The sequence below is a fragment of the Zea mays genome, chromosome 10, assembly GCF_902167145.1.
Source record: "Zea mays cultivar B73 chromosome 10, Zm-B73-REFERENCE-NAM-5.0, whole genome shotgun sequence".
NCBI classification, from domain to species: Eukaryota; Viridiplantae; Streptophyta; class Magnoliopsida; order Poales; family Poaceae; genus Zea; species Zea mays.
The window spans coordinates 64,902,244-64,922,751 of record NC_050105.1 but is presented as its reverse complement, the minus strand read 5'-3'; the positions used below and the strand labels follow the sequence as shown (position 1 = coordinate 64,922,751).

General features: G+C 48.3%; 1 protein-coding gene across 2 annotated transcripts; it reads right to left on the bottom strand.

Annotated features, from left to right (window-relative positions):
- Nucleotides 1-339: 339 nt before the first annotated feature.
- Nucleotides 340-19,933, bottom strand: LOC103641148 (uncharacterized). Of its 2 annotated transcripts, none has more exons than XM_008664519.2 (9): nt 19,642-19,933; nt 15,081-15,439; nt 14,874-14,981; nt 14,675-14,785; nt 14,155-14,265; nt 13,949-14,059; nt 13,735-13,827; nt 3,081-3,224; nt 340-2,601 (listed from the first exon to the last, which is right to left on the bottom strand). In XM_008664519.2, exons 2-9 carry the CDS (start codon nt 15,402-15,404, stop codon nt 775-777), a joined length of 2,829 nt encoding a protein of 942 aa, XP_008662741.1. In that variant the 5' UTR covers nt 15,405-15,439; nt 19,642-19,933; the 3' UTR covers nt 340-774. The 2 variants fall into 2 exon arrangements, with proteins under 2 accessions (XP_008662741.1, XP_008662742.1); XM_008664520.4 differs by having other exon boundaries at nt 14,179-14,265; nt 19,642-19,890.
- Between the last annotated feature and the right edge of the window lie 575 nt (nt 19,934-20,508).

Genomic DNA, 20,508 nt, shown 5'->3' with positions numbered 1-20,508 from the left:
TTTAGGAGTTGTTTTACGGATTTTGTTGGAGTTGGCTCTTAAGTATATCAGATGCTTGTTTATGGGTAGGGAGGGTGTTATTGCTACCCAATGTAGTAAAAAAAGGTTCGTGTAAAATGAGTTCTCAGGCTTGACATTGTACTACTATGTACTATCTCTGGTTACGAAGCAGCTATCTACCATTCTCTCTAATGTCTCGACGCATTTACCAGCCAGCAGCCCAGCAATTACTACAAGCGAGCCAAAACATACACAGATTCAAGTAGCCAACTACAAAATCAAGATTCAGCAAACACTACACAAACAGCGGATCACCTCTTCGCAATTCCGCTGAAGAACTGTGACAGCAAAGCCTCTACATTTGCGTGTTCAAAATATCAAGAACAGTTCCATCTGCACAATAACCTAGAGCGCCATGCACAGGCCCTTTTTTTTAAAGTTAGAACTGGCTTGTTTACAACGAATGGGTTTATTAGGCAACTGCACAGAAGCAAAACGTGAAAAAAAAAACATGATCCTGATCAGTCACTCGACAGTCTCGGTGAAGCCTTGTTGATGGAACTGGACATCATTCAGTTGAGTGTATTAACAGTCTAATAAGGCTAAAGAAGCTACCGCCTTTTTACAAAATGTGTCCTGTGGGATTAGACATTCAGATCAGAGCCCTAACAAGAGTGCGACTATTGCTTTTATGTTTCGGCCACTAGCCTTCTCTGATTTGCCTTTTCACAGGTACAAAATGTTATTGCATTTTTCCCCTCCCTGCACTCAAATTCATTGGGGAGGGAACCAGCTGCCATCGTAGAAACCATCCGGAGCAGGCGGTGGAAGGTTGACGTCGACTTGTGTGTGGTTTCTTGAACTGTCAAACACAGAGCCTGCACAGTTTGGCGCTGGGTCTTTATTCAAGTCTTGTTGCTCTGGGAAGTAGTCTGTGACAGCCGTTGTGTCGTCGAGAACAGGAATGTCGCCTGTAAGGGTCTTGAAAGCAAACTCGATGCAAGGATCTGACCAGATGTTTCCGAAAAGGGATTGGAAGGCCAACCCAGACTGATCGGAACCTGTTTCGGTTGGAGCAACCTGTGGTGGCAAAGCAGGTTCTGCTGCTGCTGCTGCTGCTGCTGCATTTTGGAATCTGACATTTGCTGGAAAGCTTGAAAGAGGCGCTCCATTTATTGGCATGGAAACCGATGACGCCTGACTTTCAACATTTTTCCAGAAATCTGTAGTAGGGGCTCCTCTGTTCTGTTCAGGAGCCCAAGAGAAACCAGATTGCAGCATAGAATTTTCATCGTAGTTTGGTTGCAAGTGATTGGTAGTGCTTTCCAGATCAATTCGTATTTGATCCCCAGTGTCTGGTTGGCTCAGCTGAGGTTGCTTGGACAAATTTTGCTCAATTATCTGCATTTCAGCGAGACAGTCTACTTGACGTAAATATAAGTGATCATCAGTGCTTTCCTGATTGACCTGTATTTGATTTGTAATGTCAGCTTTACTAATATGTGAATAATCAGTTGTGTATTCCTCAATAGCTTTTACTGGAATGAGTGCGTCTGTTAGGCACGATTGTACTTGATCAGCAATGTATTCCTGATTGGCCTGTGTTTGATCAGTAGTGTCAGCTTTGCTCAGCAGTGAATAACCAGCAGCATATTCTTGAATAGCCGGTACCAGAATGACTGTCTCTGCCAGGCTCAACTGTACTTGATCGGCAGTATTTTCCTCATTGGCCTGAATTTGTCCTGCAGTGTCACTATTTCTTGGCTGTGAGTGACCCGCTGTGAATTCTTCAGTATCCCCTAATGAAATAACAGTGTCAACTGGTAGGCTCGAGGGGAACTGATTCCCAGTGAATTCCTGATCTGTGCGTATATGATTTATGTCTGGCTGGCTTGGCTGATCTATAGTGCATTTCTGTGTGGTTCGTTTTGGAATCGAAGAATCTGTGACCACAGATTGTAACTGTTTGGAACTGTTTTCCTGTTTTTTCTGTGTAGGACTCAGAGTATCCAATTGGCTTGGTTGTGAATGAATGGTAGTGTTTGCCTGTATAACCTGCATTCCATTAGCAGGGTCTGCTTGGCTCAACTGTAACTGACTGAAAGTGCTTTCCAGATTACCATGTATCTGATCAAAAGAGCCTGATTGGCTTTTCTGTGCCTGATCGATGGCTCTCTCTTCAATAGTCTGTACCCAGTCCACATGATTTGTGCTAACCATGTCATCTTCATGTTCGATGCTTACATCAAGATGAGCATTTAATGCAGCTAAGCGGGGCGACGCTCGAACACGAGTCACAGCAGAACTGGTTTTACGCTTCTTGGATTTGACCTCTGCATTTGATTCTTTCCTTTTAACAGATTTGGTTTGTCTTGAACCATTATGTGGAGAAACCGGTTGAACCCTCGTGGGTTCTGAAGTTTCAAGCTTGTTGCCATACCCTTGAGTTGCTTTCAAGCTCTCAGGCTCTGGTAACATGGTATGTTCAGTATCATTTCCATTATCCTCCCATGGCGCCATGATACCATCCGAAGTTAATATTTCACACTGAATACCCTTATTCGCAGTACCAGGCCTCATGTGCTGCGGTGATGTACTAGTCTGATTCCACAAAATTATTGTAATAGTAATCAGCAAACTTGAGAAAAAAAAACAAGCAGACAGATATAAACAAAAAAGAACTCTATTCAATCACCTATAGTTTCATACATGGTATGCAAATTTAAATCATATTCAGAAATCACAAGTCATCTGAATCATGTGATCTGGTTACACCACAGGTGCATCCAAAGTAAAAAACTTCACGGGTGGGGCAAAGAAAAACATGCACATGCAATATCCTATTCTTCAAGGGGGTAGTGTGTTCACCAGGATATGAGCAGTCACGGAAAGGTTGGTTTGCATGAAGTAGATGACATCATAACTACTATGATATGACTTAACTCCCTGGATACCCATCATGAACAGATATGTGCAACTTGAGATGTGCATCAGAGTAATGCTTCCTAGAATTTGTTTCTCTAGAGTTTCTGATGGATGAATATATCGTAGCCAGACAAGGAAAGCTGCAAGGAACTCACATGAGTTTGACTTTCTGTTATATCTTCGCAGATGGTGCTCTTCTTTGGTGTCACAGCGCATTGGCTAATATCTCCAGTTTCAAGATAGTTGTGCACATCCTTCAAAGAGCGGAATTCATATCCACTGACTGGATCAATGTAGTACTGCACAGAGAAAAAGAATTAGATGTAGGGGTGACAATGGGCTCTGAATTTTACACTATAAGATTTAAGGATCGGATTAGGATCGGGCTCTATTTCTACTCATTTTTGAACTAAAATTTATTTAGAGCCCTAACATTTTATGAAGAACCATTTAGATCGCGATCAATTACCACCCCCTAATTAGAGGCCAAAAGGGTCAGTTCACTGAAAAATAAACAAAGCAATGTCAAGAAAAATAAGATTTATTAAAGACATTCTATAACATAGCATACATAACAGTATGTAGTACCAGTAGGTAGTAGTAACTACTATCTTTAGGATTTTTTAAAATAGATACCATCACTCAAACTAAAACCTTCAGTCGGGCTGCAGCGCTGGGCGCTACCGACCCGAGCCAGAAACGATATCGACCAGGCCGGTTCCATTGTGAGTCTGGTTCGCACACCCAGCCGGTAGCTGTCACCCCACCTGAACCAGTAGGTACAGAGCGCGTTGGAGCCAAACCGGTCGGTACCAACCGCCTACTACCATGCGTCGTCTTTTAATTGGTCCACGTCATTTTGATGTCCAATTTTTTTAAAAAAAAATCTAAAAACTAAAAAATATTATAAATTATGTAACTTCTATTTTCACATATTATATAATATTTCATGTTTTATGAATTATGTCAATTTTATTTATGGTTTATAAGCTATGTAACTTGTATTTGTTTTTTATGAACTATACAATTTTTATTTCCTTAGTTATATATGTAGGAAGGAGAGATTGCGTATAATGTGTGGGATATATTGCATTGAGCCTCTAGGGAAAATATATAGGAGTAAATAAGGCTATCCTAGAGATAAGGAAGGTTATCCTAGATACGAGGAAGATTATCCCAGAACTACTATCAATCCTAAACCAACCATATCAGGAGTTGCCTAATATACTCTAACATAGCCCCGCAGTCGTAGCATTAGCAACACAAACGGACAGACTGGAGAACAATGGAGATATCCCCCCCCACAGTCAGAACGCCGGTGCAGATGTTGTGACTGGAGTAGCCCATGCAGATGATAGCCCTTTGTGCCGATAATGTCGAGATAGTCGAGTGCAAGGGCGCTGAAACGTTGTCGAAGTGTCGTGCATCTCGTGGCTGGGACCGATGTAGCTGTCGACGCCGCCGAAGAAGACAAGCCGCACAATCGCGAGCGCAGGTGCCGCACGCGGGAAGGCCCACGGCGCGCCAGAAGGCGCCAAGGTGACGACAGCGCAGAAGGAGGGTGCCATAGACGAAGACGGCGACGCAGCCGAGGCAGTCGTAGAGGAAGTAGTCGATGACAAGGACGATGTTGTCAAACCGTCGTGGACGAGGCATGCTCCAGGTTTGCCACGCCTGGAAACGCGTCGTAGACGAATGCACGTGCCGGTGTTGCCAGTACCGCACGTACTAGGTAGAAGGCCACAACCAAGTGTCAACGTCTGAAGGGACCAGCAGAGAAGACCTCCACAACGGTTGTGGTGTGCGGTATGGCGGGAGTGCCGTCGCAGCTCACGATTATCAGAGTGGAGTAGACGAAGTAGTCGAGGATGAGATGACGACTGTTGGGGCGAAGGCGAACACGCTACCCTTCGCTCGATGCCTTCGTCGCCTCGTCTCTCCAACGAAGTCTACATCCACAGAACACGCCTGAACAAGCCGAAGGCATCGATTGGATGAAGACCGGCGCGGTCCCCCTTTGTCCTCTCTGTTGCAAGACGAAGGCTTTGTCGAAGTCTACGAGTCTCCCACGTCGTCACCGCCCCGGGAGGCCCATGCGGGATTCGGCCCACGGTAACAGGCCCCGCGAGGATAAGCGCATTAAGGGCCACGTTTGTAATAGCCTTTACTGTAATGACTGTATGTAACCTCCCCTCGTGGGTAATGGAATAAGTCTTGAGCATCTAGAGGACAACAGTCCCTTTTTGACTGTCCTCTGTAGTCCCTTTAGCATCTAGAGGACAGCAATCCCTTTTTGACTGTCCTCTGTAGTCCCTTTAGCATCTAGAGGACAGCAGTCCCTTTTGACTGTCCTCTGTAGTCCCTTTAGCATCTAAAGGACAACAGTCGCTTTTGACTGTCCTCTGTAGTCTCTTTAGCATCTAGAGGACAATCCTGTTGTGTAGTGTGTGTGAGAAGGTGTGGTAGTGCAGCCTCTAGGGCTATAAATATGTGTCTCCAACCCTTAGATGGATATGGCATTGTGTAGTGTTTGAGGAAATAAACAGAAAAATTGCCCCAACTCATAGTGTCATCCTCTTGATGAGAGTTAGAGTCCCTCTACTTACAATTGGTATCGGAGCCAAACTATCCTGCAGCCTAAACATCTCGTGCTCATCTCCTTCCCGCGCCTCTCCCCACACTCAGTCGGCAGCAAGAGCTCCAACTGTTCCTTCCTCCCCTGCTCAGACGAGTAGCCTTTCGTCTGAGACAGCCTCTTCCACACGCAGCAACCCCTCACTAGCCCACCATGTCCCTACGCTCGGTCACTTCGAGTGCGCGGCGCTAGCAGGAGGCCGAGGTCGCCGCGGCACAAGAACGAGAGCGAGCAGCAGCAGTGGTTGCAGCGACAGCGGCGAGGGCAGCACGGCTGGCGGCGGTGGAACTGGCAGCAGCGAGAGCGGAAGTAGAAGCAGCGGAGGCGGCGGATGCTGCACGTGCGGCGGCAGCAGAGCTCGAGGCTCTGCGCGGCAGTAGAGCTGGCAGCTCTGCTTCTGTCGACGACAACACCGACGAAGAGCTCAGGATGGCGAGGGAAGCAGCGCGAGAGCAGGCGGCACAGTGGGCAGCCACGCATCCCCATGGGGGCGCGCGTGGCGGCAGCCCAGATAGGCGCCGACGCGCCGACGGCGCTCTGGGCGAGGGCGCACGCGGCGGCAGCCCAGACGGGCGTGGACACACCGGCGGTGCTCCCGGCGGCGGTGACCGAGTCGACGGAGACCGCGGCCTCTACAGGCGGCGCGGCTCTCCCTCCCCGGATCGGTACCACCGCATGGCCTAGGCCATTGTCAGGGACATCGGTCCCGACGGTGGGTGGCCTACCCTCACCAAGACCAACTACGTCGAGTGGGCCGCGGTGATGAGGGTACGACTCTAGGTTCGCCACATGTGGGAAGCAGTTCGGTACGGCGACGTTGACTACCACGAGGATCGGCGGGCGCTGGATGCCCTCATTGCTGCAGTCCCGCCCGAGATGCAGTTTTCGCTTTCCTAGAAGCGGACTTCCAAGGAGGCCTGGGATGCCATCGCTGCGACCCGCATCGGCAGCGATCGTGCCCGCAAGACTACACTGCAGGCACTTCGCAAGGAGTGGGAGAATCTGGCCTTCAAGCCAGGTGAGGATGTTGATGACTTTGCTCTCCGCCTCAACACTCTGTTGCAGAAGATGGTGCAGTTCGGCGACGACACCTACGATGAGGAGAGAGCTGTTGAGAAGCTCTTCTGTTGCATCCCCGAGAAGTACAAGCAGATTGCTCGCTCGATCGAGTCTCTGCTAGACCTCTCCACGATGACGATCGAAGAGGCGATAGGTCGTCTCAAGGTGGTCGACGACGACGAACCACAGGCTCCCTCTGGGCCTATCACTATCGGTGGGAAGCTACATCTCCCTCGGGAGCAGTGAGAGGCCTGCCAGGGTGACAAGAAGGGGGAGTCCTCCTCGACACGAGGCCGCAAACGCGGCAAGCCGCGCAAGGCACGTGGAAGCGCCCAGGCCGGGGCGCGAGGACATGCTGAGGGTGGTACCCGTGGAGGTGCCCAAGGCGGCGCCGTCGGCAACAAGAAGCCGGCACGAGACGACGGTTGTCACAACTGCGGCAAGCTTGGCCACTAGCCAGGGACTGTCGACAGCCACGACGTGGCCAGGCCAACGTCGCACAGGCGGAGGCGGAGGAGGCTCTGCTCCTAGCACATGCAAGCATCGAACTATCTCCAGCGGCACCGGCCGCAGCGACACTCCACCTTGATGAGTCGAAAGCACGCGCTTTCCTCGGCGACGACTCCAGCAAAGACATGATCGAAGGATGGTGCCTCGACACCGGCGCCACTCATCACATGACCGGCCGACGGGAGTTCTTCACCGAGCTTGACTCTAGCGTCCGAGGCTCCGTCAAGTTTGGGGACGCCTCCGGCGTAGAGATCAAGGGCGTCGGCTCAGTCGTCTTCACTGCCCCGTCTGGTGAGCACAGGCTGCTCACCAAAGTCTACTACATCCCTGCGTTGAGGAACTCTATCATCAGCTTGGGACAGCTGGATGAGAACGGTTCGCGCGTGGAGGTCGAGCACGGAGTCATGAGGATCTAGGACCTCTCTCGTCGCCTTCTTGCCAAGGTACGCAGGAGTCCAAATCGGCTATACATCCTCAATGTGAAGGTGGCACAACCTTGCTGCCTTGCTGCTCGTCGAGACGACGGGGCATGGCAGTGGCACGAGCGCTTCGGGCACCTTAACTTCGAGGCCCTGAAGCGGCTCAGTGCCAAGGAGATGGTACGAGGCCTGTCGTGCCTTGACCATGTGGAGCAATTATGTGATGTCTGCGTGTTGACAAAGCAGAGACGGAGAGGCTCGAGCTCGTGCATGGGGACTTGTGTGGCCCGGTGACACCAGCCACACCAGAAGGACGACGCTACTTCTTGCTGCTCGTCGACGATCTCTCCCGCTACATGTGGGTGATGATCCTTGGTAGCAAGGGAGAAGCTGCGAACGCCATCAGGCGTGTGCAGGTCGCTGCGGAGGCGGAGTGCGGCCGCAAGCTGCGCATGCTGCGCACCGACAACGGCGGCGAATTCACGGCGGCTGAGTTTGCGTCGTACTGCGCGGGTGAGGGCGTTCAGCGCCACTACTCCGCACCGTACAGCCCACAGCAGAACGGCGTCGTCGAGCGGCGCAACCAGACGGTTGTGGGGATGGCTCGGGCTCTCCTCAAACAGAGGGGAATGCCGGCTGTCTTCTGGGGAGAGGCGGTGGTGACAGCGGTTTACATCCTCAACCGCTCGCCCACCAAGGCTCTCAACGGGATGACACCGTACGAGGCTTGGCATGGACGCAAGCCGGCGGTCTCTCACCTACGGGTCTTCGGCCGCCTCGCGTTCACCAAGGAGCTTGGCCACATCAGCAAGCTCGACGATAGGAGCACCCCAGAGGTGTTCATTGGCTACACGGAGGGCTCGAAGACCTACCACATCCTTGACCTAGGAACACAGCGTGTGCGCACGGCGCACGACGTAGTGTTCGACGAAGGGTGAGGATGGGCGTGGGACAAGGCGATGGACGACGACACGACTCCGACGTACGACTTCACCATCGAGTACATCCACTTTGAGGGAGCTGGGGGAGTAGGCAACTCTTCTCCGAGCAGGTCTACCCCAGCCCCCAAGTCTCCACCGACTCCAGCGCCACGCTCTCCAGCTCCGGCTACAACGAGCTCTTCACCGCCATGCACTCCAGCCACGACTCCGGCTACAGCGAGCTCTTCGCCACCATGTACTCCACCACCGACGGTACCCTCTCCGGGAACGTCCTCTCCGACACCAGCTCGTGTCAAGCACAACCCAGTGGAGCTCGTGACGCCGCTCTCCCACGACGAGGAGCGCGTCGACGCGTGCTACGACGGCGAGCCGTTGCGGTATCGAAGGGTGGAGGGCCTTCTCATCGACCCATCGATGCCGGGCCCGGCGTCTCGCATTCTGGCAGGAGAGTTGCATCTTCCATGCGACGATGGTGAGCCTCGGTCTTTCGCGGAGGCCGAGAAACATGCGGTTTGGCGTGCCGCGATGTAGTCGGAGATGGACGCGGTTGACACGAACCGCACCTGGGAGCTCGCTGATCTCCCTCATGGTCATCGCGCGATCACCCTTAAATGGGTGTTCAAACTGAAGAGGGATGCAGTCGGCGCCATCGTCAAGCACAAGGCTCGCTTGGTGGCACGCGGTTTCCTACAGCAGGAGGGGATCGACTTCAACGATGCTTTCGCCCCCGTGGCACGGATGGAATCCGTGCGACTCCTCCTTGCGCTGTCAGCCCAGCAGGGCTGGCACGTTCATCACATGGACGTCAAGTCGGCGTTTCTTAACGGCGACTTAAAGGAGGAGGTCTACGTACACCAGCCGCCAGGTTTTGCGATCCCTGGCAAGGAGGGCAAGGTGTTGCGCCTGCGCAAGGTTCTCTATGGCCTGCGACAGGCACCGAGGGCGTGGAATGCCAAGCTGGATTCCACGCTCAAAGGAATGGGTTTCACGCCAAACCCGCACGAGGCGGCCATCTATCGGCGGGGCAATGGAGGAAGTGCCCTGCTGGTGGGTGTCTACGTCAACGACTTGGTGATCACCGGCGCCAAGGATGCAGAGGTGGCAGCGTTCAAGGAAGAGATGAAAGCCACCTTCCAAATGAGTGACCTGGGGCATCTCTCCTTCTACCTGGGGATTGAGGTGCACCAGGGAGACTCCGGGATCACACTTCGCCAGACCGCCTATGCCAAGCGCATTGTTGAGCTGGCTGGGCTCACCGACTGCAACACAGCTCTCACTCCGATGGAGAGGCTGAAGCTGAGTCGCGACAGCACGACGGAGGAGGTGGATGCTACACAGTACCGGTGTCTTGTGGGGAGCCTTCGCTACCTCGTCCACACACGACCTGACTTACGACCTGACTTGGCATACTCCGTCGGCTACGTTAGTCGGTTCTTGCAGCGACCGACGACGGAGCATGAGCAGGTTGTGAAGAGGATCATCCGCTATATTGCGGGGACTCTCGACCACGGTCTCTACTACCCGAGGTGCCCTGGGGAGGCACACATTGTCGGGTACAGCGACAGCGACCACACCGGTGACATCGACACTAGCAAGAGCACAAGCGGGATCCTCTTCTTCCTCGGCAAGTGCCTCATTAGCTGGCAGTCGATCAAGCAGCAGGTGGTGGCCATGTCTAGCTGCGAGGCCGAGTACATAGCGACGTCCACTGCTTCGACTCAGGCGCTCTGGCTGGCTCGACTGCTCGGTGATCTCCTCGGGAGAGACACTGGAGCGGTGGAACTCAGGGTGGACAGCCAGTCCGCTCTGGCATTGGCCAAGAACCCCGTGTTCCATGAACGGAGCAAGCACATCCGGATGAGATATCATTTCATCCGAGACTGCTTGGCAAAAGGGAGCATCAAGGCGCGCTACATCAGCACCAAGGATCAGCTTGCAGACCTGCTCACCAAGCCCCTTGGGAAGATCAAGTTTCTTGAGCTTTGCTCTAGGTCCGGGATGGCCCAACTTTCCCACAAGACGACGCCCAAGACTTAGGGGGAGAATGATGGAATAGGTCTTGAGCATCTAGAGGACAGCAGTCCCTTTTTGACTGTCCTCTGTAGTCCCTTTAGCATCTAGAGGACAACAGTCTATTTTGACTATCCTCTGTAGTCTCTTTAGCATCTAAAGGACAACAGTCACTTTTGATCGTCCTCTGTAGTCTCTTTAGCATCTAGAGGACAATCCTGTTGTGTAGTGTGTGTGAGAAGGTGTGGTAGTGTGGTAGTGCAGCCTCTAGGGCTATAAATATGTGTCTCCAACCCTTAGATGGGTATGACATTGTGTAGTGTTTGAGGAAATAAACAGAAAAATTGTCCCAACTCATAGTGTCATCCTCTTGATGAGAGTTAAGAGTCCCTCTACTTACAGTGGGAATATTCTGGGGATAAACCGGGTACTCGAGGGCATAAACGTCTTTGACAAGTGACGGGTGGCCGCTCGAGTGCCTATAAATACCCTCGTACAGTGCCCTCCTCACAGGTCAGGCTGGGCGTTCGGGTTTACCCGAAATTTCGGGTCGGGCTTTTCGGGTTTTTAATATTTCGGGTTTCTAGCACCTGAACCCGAACTCGAACCCGAAATTTCGGATACCCGCAATTTCGGGTTTGGGTTCGGGTACCCGCAAACTACCCGATATTACCAAACATTCACCAAACAACACACACATAATTGGCGACGACGTGATGGTCCATTCCACACAGGCACACACATCCACTAGCAGTGCATAACAAACACACGACACAGTCCACTAGCAGTAGCAGAGTCCACACCCGAACACAATTACACACGTCCAAGTCCACTAGTCCAGACGTCCATTGTCCACACGACCACACACCATACTCAATCATGGGATAGTAGCAGCATACGACAGATGTAGTTGCACACATTCCAGCAGCATTCCAGCAGCATGGCAGAACATACGGATACGGTACAGTAGCAGCATATAATCCAGCCTCGGGCTCGGGGTCCGGCCTCTCGGGCGTGGGCTGGGAACGGCCTGCTTGGCTACTTGTGCCAGGCTGCCACTCGGCCGTGTTGGCTTGGTACTACTGCTAGTGCGCGGTGCTGGGTAATTTCGGGTTTAATGGTACTTCGGGTACCGCGGGTCAATACCCGATTAGGCCCGAACTAAATTTGGGTAATCAGATTCATTACCCGCTAGAACTATTTGGGTAACGGACTTCGGGCTAAACGGGTACGGGTTCGGGTATTTCGGGTTTAGGGCTTCGGGCTCGGGTTTTATGCCCAGATCTACTCACAGGGGTAGATTAACAAAGCTTTTGCCATCCCACGACAAACTTTGCAAATACTCTTTCCACTTTCCCGTTGGATCAACTTGCCCAGGAGAGCAAGTGCCAACAACGACGCTGGCAACAAGATTGTGCTCGAAGAAGGCGAAGAGGTAGGCGTGGCGATGCATCGAGGATCCTGGAACCGCGGTGGTGAGAGCCACGACACACAGCAAGAGACTCGACAGCGCCAGTGGAGCGCAATAGCGACACTTGACGGTGAAGAACTCGATAACGAACGTGGTGCAGACCAGCAACGGAGGGTGTCGATGCAGCATGCAGGTGCAACGCAGATCGACGGGTGTGCCGACGCAGCTCACAGGTGTCGAACAGCTTGCAGACCGTGCACAGAAGACGCGCACCGGCGGAGTCAACGACGATGTAGATGCAACGGCGAGGGTCGACGACAAACGGCAACGTTGCTGCCCAAAGAGGCGACACAGCGACAACCCTCGTGCATGGTTAAGAAACTCGCGACAGACGATAGACGTCACGAGAGGGTGTTGTCGAGTGCAATCGGTTGGCCTGACCGACAGCGTGCAAGGCGAAGACAATGATGGCGATGACGATGGCAGAACCTCCCGAACAATAGCGGCGACGATGAGCCGACAGAGATCGACGTGTCGGCGAAGAGGTGCAAAAACAACATGCGGGCATCCCCTAACACGCCGCTAGCTGCGCCAGTGTTGTCGAGGCCGATGTCGATGAGAAGGAGCACAGTCGAAGAAGATGAAGGAGCCAGTGTTGTAGGCGACACGGCGGCGACGGCGGTGAACGACGAAGACCAAGGGTTTGAACCTAGACTTGTGATACCATGTAGGAAGGAGAAATTGCGCATAATGTGTGGGATATATTGCATTGAGCCTCTAGGGAGAATATATAGGAGTACATGACTTGGAGGGCAAGAAGGCTATCCTAGAGATAAGGAAGGTTATCCTAGATACAAGGAAGGTTATCCCGGGATTACAATATATCCTAAACCAACCATATCAGGAGTTTTCTAATATACTCTAACATGCATAATATACTCTAACAATATACTCACGTATATTTTTATTTCGATAAAAGGTTGTGTTTCATTTCAAGTAAGAGTCCGTAAAAAAAGTTGACACGGTGCTAAGGTGGCTGCAGGCTGACGAAAAAGACTGCACATTAGAGCATTACGATAAATAAAGGTTGACGATGGTAGATATAGATCATATGACAGCTGATGTGGCGATAGATATAGGCTATTAGGATCGCCTTACCTAAGTAGGCCATTGTTATTGTTATGGAACATGGAAGACACAAATATTGGAGTTCATCTATGTTTACCTATGTTTCAAAAAGGAGCCATTTTGTTATTTTAATATAGAAATTTTTAGAGACAATTGTGATTATACCCTTCCTTTGTAGGCCTTGCAATTGTGATTTTATCCTCCGTTTTTCAACTTTGTCATTTTACCCCTCCGTTTTGAAAACAAAACTACCGTTTGCCCCTCCCTCTCAACGCCGTTAGTGAAAATCAGAATTAGTGATTAAAAAATAAAAAATGTGAAATGAAATGGGTGAAAGGTCTGAAGTATCCTCCTATTCTGTAAAGGTGCAACCCCAGCACGGAAAAATCATAATAAATTGCATAAGCATTTTTGTCTTCTTGTATCAACATTAACATCGTTAACTGCACGTAACGGCACGGGTATGACATAGCTTCGTTTTCAATACGGAGGGGTAAAATCACAAAGATGAAAAACGAGGGGTAAATCACAATTGCAAGGCCAGAGAGAAGTATAATCACAAATGCCCCAAATTTTTAAGTACAAGATATTTTTATTTTTTAATCTTCAATTCTATTCCAAATGAGCATTGGTAATGACTTATATATGTTGTTTTGATGAAGGAAAAACACGAGGAACACGGTCATGACACAATACCGGATCTGAACATGGACCATTCTTCCTGGGTCTGTATTCTTTTTGCCATCCATCAGGCAAACCCTCAACGCCTCTTTTGTCCTCGCTTACAGTCTACGAACAACATAAAAGTGTCAGAGTTGCACCTCTAAAATACCAAAATAAGTGTTTTTCTGTGTATGCGTTGGGGCGGCAGGGAGGGGGAGTTTTAGGTTTTCAGTTAGAAACTGCTTGCCTTGGCAGCCAATCTTCTGCCACCATGGTCACTCCGCATTGCAGCAGCCTTGTCATTTTTCAGCCATCTATCATGCTGCCCCTTTGTGAGTACTTCAGCCTTGATTGGAACCTAGATGAAACAAAAGGCGGTAATTTCTCAAAGTCCTTATCACATTGCATTATTAGATCACATGAAAAGGGGTGATTAGCTACAAATATACATGCCTTGGCAGCAAGGCTTCCACTCACAAGGCCACTTCGTGTTCCAAGAGGCTTGTCTTCTTTCAGACACCCATCTGCCAGCCCCTTAATGACTGATTTGTCCTTGCTTAGAGTCTTGTAAATAAACAAAAGATGGCAATATCTCACAATATTAGTCAAGGCAATCCTAAAATAAATAAAAGGGCAAACAAGAAAAATATGCATGCCTTGATGCAGAATCGACACACTTGTTACCCTGCACTGAAATTAAGCTGGTGTTTGGTTCCCCTGACTAAAGTTTAGTTTGTGTCACATACTCACATCAAGTGTTTGAATATCAATTATGAGTATTAAATATAACCTTAATTAGGTTTACTAGATTTGTCTCGTCTTTTAGTCTTCATCTGTGTAATTAGTTTCATAATTAAACTATATTTAATACTCATAATTATCATTCAAATGATCGATGTGACAGAGACTAAACTTTAGTTGGGTGGAATCAAACACCCTGTAAATAGAGGTGGAGGGTTTAGACTTTTTGTACCTTAACAGTAGGGCTTCTTCTGACAAGTCCACTCCGTGTTCTAGAAGGCATATCTTCACTCAAACATCCATCGAGAAGTGTCCTCATGCCTGACTTGTCCTTGGTTACAGCCTAGTATAGAATATGACAGGAAACTCTGACAAACATATAACAGTGCATGAAAAACAAACAAAAAATGAGAAGTTGGAAACTAGCATGCCTGTTCAGTAAAGCTCTGTCTAACAAGCCCATTTGGAGTTGTAACAGGCATCTCTTCTTTCATCAATCTATCAGGAGACTCCTTCAAAACTGATTCATCATTTATAGCCTAGCATGTAGGAGACAAAAGTGTCAAATTCTAACATACTTGTCATGGTGCAGTCAATAATTTTGTGGTGGCTTCATACTGAATCAGAAACTTCTGTACCTCAACAATAGGAGGGCTACCTCCTACATGGTCACTTTGTGACCTCGAAAATGAACCATCATGGGAATCCAGAAAGCTCTTTATCCTTAGAAGGCCACTTCGAGTTCTGGAACTCGAAACATCACTGGAATCCACAGAGCTCTTTACTCTTAGAAGTCCACTTCGAGTTCTTGAACATGAAGATCTACTGAGAGCAAATGTGTCTTTTTTCCTTACAAGCCCACTTCGTGTTCTAGAGCACGAACTGTTGCCAGAATCCATAATGCAGTTTATCCTAACAACCCCACCCTGAATTTTAGGACATTGTCTCCCATCCCAGTGCATAACACCGCTCTTCCAAGCTACTTCAATTCACAGACCTGCTCAATTACACCAAAACAACAAATGTCCAAAAAACTTCACATGGAGACTATAAATTCATGATGACAAAATGCAGGCAGAAAAAAAACTTGTACTAAAACGTGAAATATATTATTCACAGAAATAGTTGCAATTAGTAACAGCGAATGAAAATATTATCAAGTTGTCAGACAAATCACGATTAATCGTGGTTAGCCATCCTTATCAATCCTTTTGCTCTGATCAGGTCCACTGAGTAGGTCAGAACGATTAGTTGTCTAATCATCCGATTAGTCGTCGACTAATCATGATTAGTCATCCGACCAAGGTGAAAAACGATTAGTTATCGAGATATACATAGATGGGTTTGGGCTGTCCACTAGGCAGGCATTTGGGCTGACAATTTGGTCCACTAGGTTTTAGATATACCCCTGCCCCATGTGCTAGCCATGTGCCATCACAATCCTGTGGTCACACCATCACGACCGTGTCTCTGCCATGCACCAGCCCCCATCTGCTGTGCTGTCGCCGCCAGCCGCCCAGAACAAGGAGCTCGTGGCCACCAGCTCTCTTCCCTGACTCCCACCAGGCATTCCCGTGAGGCCTCAAGCACATCCGCCTGGAGGCTGTGACCGTCTGCTACTCTGATGTGTGCTGCCGCCTGCCAAAAATGAGCTCCTCCTCTGAAGGTTAGCGTCTTGCCGCATCCTCTTATCATCTTGTGTTCCAATCCTCCATCTTATTGCGGTGTTTCTAGTTCATTACTAGAATCTTCATGCCCTGCTATTTCTTCTCTATTTATTGCTTCCTTCTGCTCTTGCTGGTTGCTGCCACATTTTGTTCTTGCTGCTCTAGGCTTATATGCTGCTGGTGCTTACATAAGCATGTATGCTACAGATATGGATCAAGATCAACGGCATGCAGCTACGGTGGAAGTGATAATGCCTCATGTGACCGAAGCAGATGTGAGATGTCACAGGTTCATCAGCTACTGCCACTGCTTCCTCTGCTGCTCCAGATTCTACATCCAAATCCTTCCAAACGAATGAACTTTCTATTGTTTATTTGTGTAGGTTCATGCCAAAAAGCGAAACAGGCTAGAGCATAAAAGATTAAAGATTGATGTACTTTAGTTACAACAGGAAGATGTCCAATAGATTCTAAAAAAATAGAGAATTAGGGAGCTTGGTTCTAAAGGAAAGAAAAGCAATCCTCTCCTTGAAGAACTTGAATGGGAAAATCGATAAGTCGATGAAAATTGTGAACCAATTCATACAGCTGATGTCAATGCTATTACTTGGGGTCAAGTGGATGAAAATATTGGTGGTTATAATGTTCCTAGTGCTGCCGCTGCTCGTGCTGCTATCCCAGCCAGCCAGACTTATACTAGGAAGAGGAAACTCCATGGAAGTCACCTGGTGCTGGTACAAAGGATATTGCTGAAGATGACAGTGATGATCATGATTCACAAGACCAGCAAGGTGGATCTGATTCAGAAATAAGAATGGATCAAGATGGATCTAGACCTGCAACACCTGGAGATGGAGGATTTCAATTGAATGATGATTTGATTATTTAGATCGTCAGATGTAGGGATGTAATCGTATCGGATATGGATGGATATTACTCGTTCCATATTTGTTTTCATATTTTCTCTTCGGATCGGATACGGATATTGTTGAGTTGTGTCGGATAAGATTTGAATAGATATCCACATCTTAAATATCCAACTTTGAGTATACGGATATGGATATAGATCAGATACGGATTGGATACTGAATAACTGGACTCAGATACGAATCGGATGTCAGCCCTCTAGATGAATCGAATTCGAACGGATAATATCTGTACCATTTACATCCCTAGTTAGATGGATGGCTAGCTGCTTTGGAAGAACTGTTGGATGTTGGTGTTTGTGTGCGAGTGCGACAGTGTGTTGAGCTGAGCCTTCAGCTTTTATCATTTGATGACACTGTATAATTATGCACTGAACTTGTTTGGTTACTATGGTTGTATGCTTGCTACTATGGTTCAGCAAATAATTGTGTGCTCTACAGCCTCTACTGTCTAGTGTATAGTGTACAGTGTATACTGCTCTGCTCTTGGCTAAGGGCTTGGCTAGCTGCTCTAGAGACTAGAGTTGACTCTAGCATTGTACTGCTCCTTTGTTACACTCTTCCTTTTCATCTACGTACTTCAGTTCTTTTTCTTTCATTTTGTTGTTTCAGTTTCAGTAGCGAGTCAGCAAGGACGCGGCAATATGGAGTTTGGAACATGGACAGTTCACAGATCAAATCTCACAAGTGACTATTGAATAATATTGCATAGTACAAATGTACACCTAGCATATCAATCCTGGTATACATATTTAGAACAACTATACCAACGACTAAACTCGACTAATCAAGCCTGTTCGACGATTAAATGCGACTAACCACTAATCAACACCTTGTCGACTAGGTCCGTATTTGACGATATAATAACATTGTGAATGGGTGACAATGTTCTCAGACCCTCGACAAGAGGAAGTTGGAGTAAACCAGAGGGAAGGTAATTCAATTGTTAACAGAGAACTGGTTGAGGCTACTGAGTGCTTTTACTGCTTGTAAGAAACTCTTCCACACCAAAAAAATTCACATGCAACTCAATCTATGTGCCTGTTTTATAAGAAAACTTCAGTAGGATTTGAGAGTTTCATGATCCAAAGCAATGAAAAGTTAATGATTGTCTTAATACATAATAAATCTATTAGAAATTGCTTAACACAGTATAGTCAAGAAAATTTCCAATCCAATGCATGTGTTCATAGAATTCAGTATGTCAAGGATGAAAGCATTGGCCATTAGACAAAAGGAAACTAAAAAGGTTTGTTAAATGAGCCCAAACATACATGAAGGCCAGATTTCATCAAACAATCTCCCATGTTCACCTTTTATCTCTGTCCATCCACATTCGATCCATCCAGAGCACTAGTTATATTTCTACAAACCCCCCCAAAAAGTAGACATTTTGAAGTGTGAACCCCAATTTCACCTGAACTTGGTCCACCAGTCACTAGCCTAGAAATCCAAAAACAGGAACTTTTAATTACAACGCATCCTGACGTAAAGTCCCATTTTTTTTCTCTTGCTACACTGCCTATGCACCAAATTACGTCTATGTTCTCAGATCCTCAACAAGATAAAATTGGAGTAAGGGGGTGTTTGAATGAACTAGAGATAATAGTTCAGCTATTAGCTATTTTTAGTAAATTAGCTACTAGTTAGCTAGCTAATTCTACTCGTATATTTTTAGCTAACTAACTATTAGCTCTAGTGAATTCAAACACCCCCTAAAGCAGAGGACAGACAATTCATCAATTGTTATCGTAGGAGCGGTTGAGGCTGCTGTGTGCTTCCAATGTTTATGATAATAAACTTTGCTACAGCGCCAATTTTGTCACAAAAAGTCTACCTCACGCTAGTGTTTTTTTATAAGTGAAATTTGGTAGGATTTAGGAGTTTCATGAAACACAGCAAGTAATAAAAAGAAAGGACAAGTTAAATCTACGGACAGTCATATACCACCAGGGCAACAAATGTGCCAGCAGGCGGCAGAAGTGTTTGCAGAATGGCATTAGGCAAAAACAAAAGTAAAAAATTCACGCCAGATGGGTTAAAACCGGGCTGAAGGCATGGTTTCGTGGTAGGAACCGCATGGTGCTCACTAGTCACTTCATCTCCCTCCATCCATCCATCACTCCACCACCAGACCACTGGTTATATATACTTTTTTTTTGTCCTATGAACCCGAAAAACGGGACATCTCCAAACCCAAATTCCACCAGAAGAGCAAATCACATACTCCAAGTTCACTAGGCACTAGCCTAGTAAAAAACCCAAGGAAAAATGGAACTTGAATTCCTACTCGTCTCGACCTAAAGTTACGATCTTCCCCGTGCGCCACTGCTTACCGCACCGAACTTCTTCCCAGCCCACCCACCCAGAAGCGGAGCCCGCAATTTCCACACATACACACACACTGAACCCAGTAAAAAGAACAGCATAAATCCCACACCAGATTTCCCAACCGGACCAGACCAAACCTCCCGGAGGACACCGAATCCCACCGTGTACCGGCACGCCCTCTCCACCCGTCACCCGAGAGGCCCGTGGGAGAGGGAGGGAGCGAGGGATAGTGGGAAGGAGTAGTAGGGCGCGGGGGGGGAGCACGGATGACTCACCGTCCCATCGGTACGGCCCGGCGGATGGGGCTCCCGCTGCTAGGGTTAGGGTTCCGGCGGGGTTGTGGTGGCGAAGCGGTCGACGGGTCGAGACGTCGTGAGAGCGGAAGGCTCCTTTCTATTCTTTTCCCCGTGCAGAGAGGGAGGAGAAGGCCAGAAGCCCGCCAGGCAGGCACAGCACGCACGCACGCGTGGCGTCACTCGTCAGCTGGCTCTACTCGCCTTCCTCTCCACTTTACCAAAACAGCGCACGCAAGCACTCTCTTGATCGCTCTTGCACACTACCGGATTCGATGATTGGATTTGTTGTTGCTCTTTTCATCCGCCGTTTTTTTCTGCACGTTGACCTGTGACAGAAGGAAATGCGTCCATCTAAAAGATGGGCAGGCAGTACACGACACGTGCAATGAAAGGTCTTTTACGAGCTTGATATGCCAACGTCCGTGTGTTCTTTTACTACTTTGGGAGTAAAATGCTGAGGAATATAATGTTCCATACGACCATACCATATCTGTGTGCTTTTCAAAGATTCAATTGTTTAATCGGATGGAGTATATGTGAAAAAAAAAGTAGTTATGTTTAGGATTGTGATATTGTAAACTACTGAATCGACCTTAGACATCATCTAAAAGCAGAAGAGATGTGCCTCAATTCATAATTTTTTCATATTTCGGAGCTTAAACAAGATAAATATCATAAAGGAATGATGTAATTAACTTATGCGATGAATCTATGTGATGAATAGTGCTTTCCCGTATGTGGGGGAGTTTCCTCTCCCCTGGAGATGGCAACGGGCATATTTTACCCACGTGGAAAAACACTATAAGATACAGATTTAGGTATTAGTTTGTACCCGTGGGGTATGTG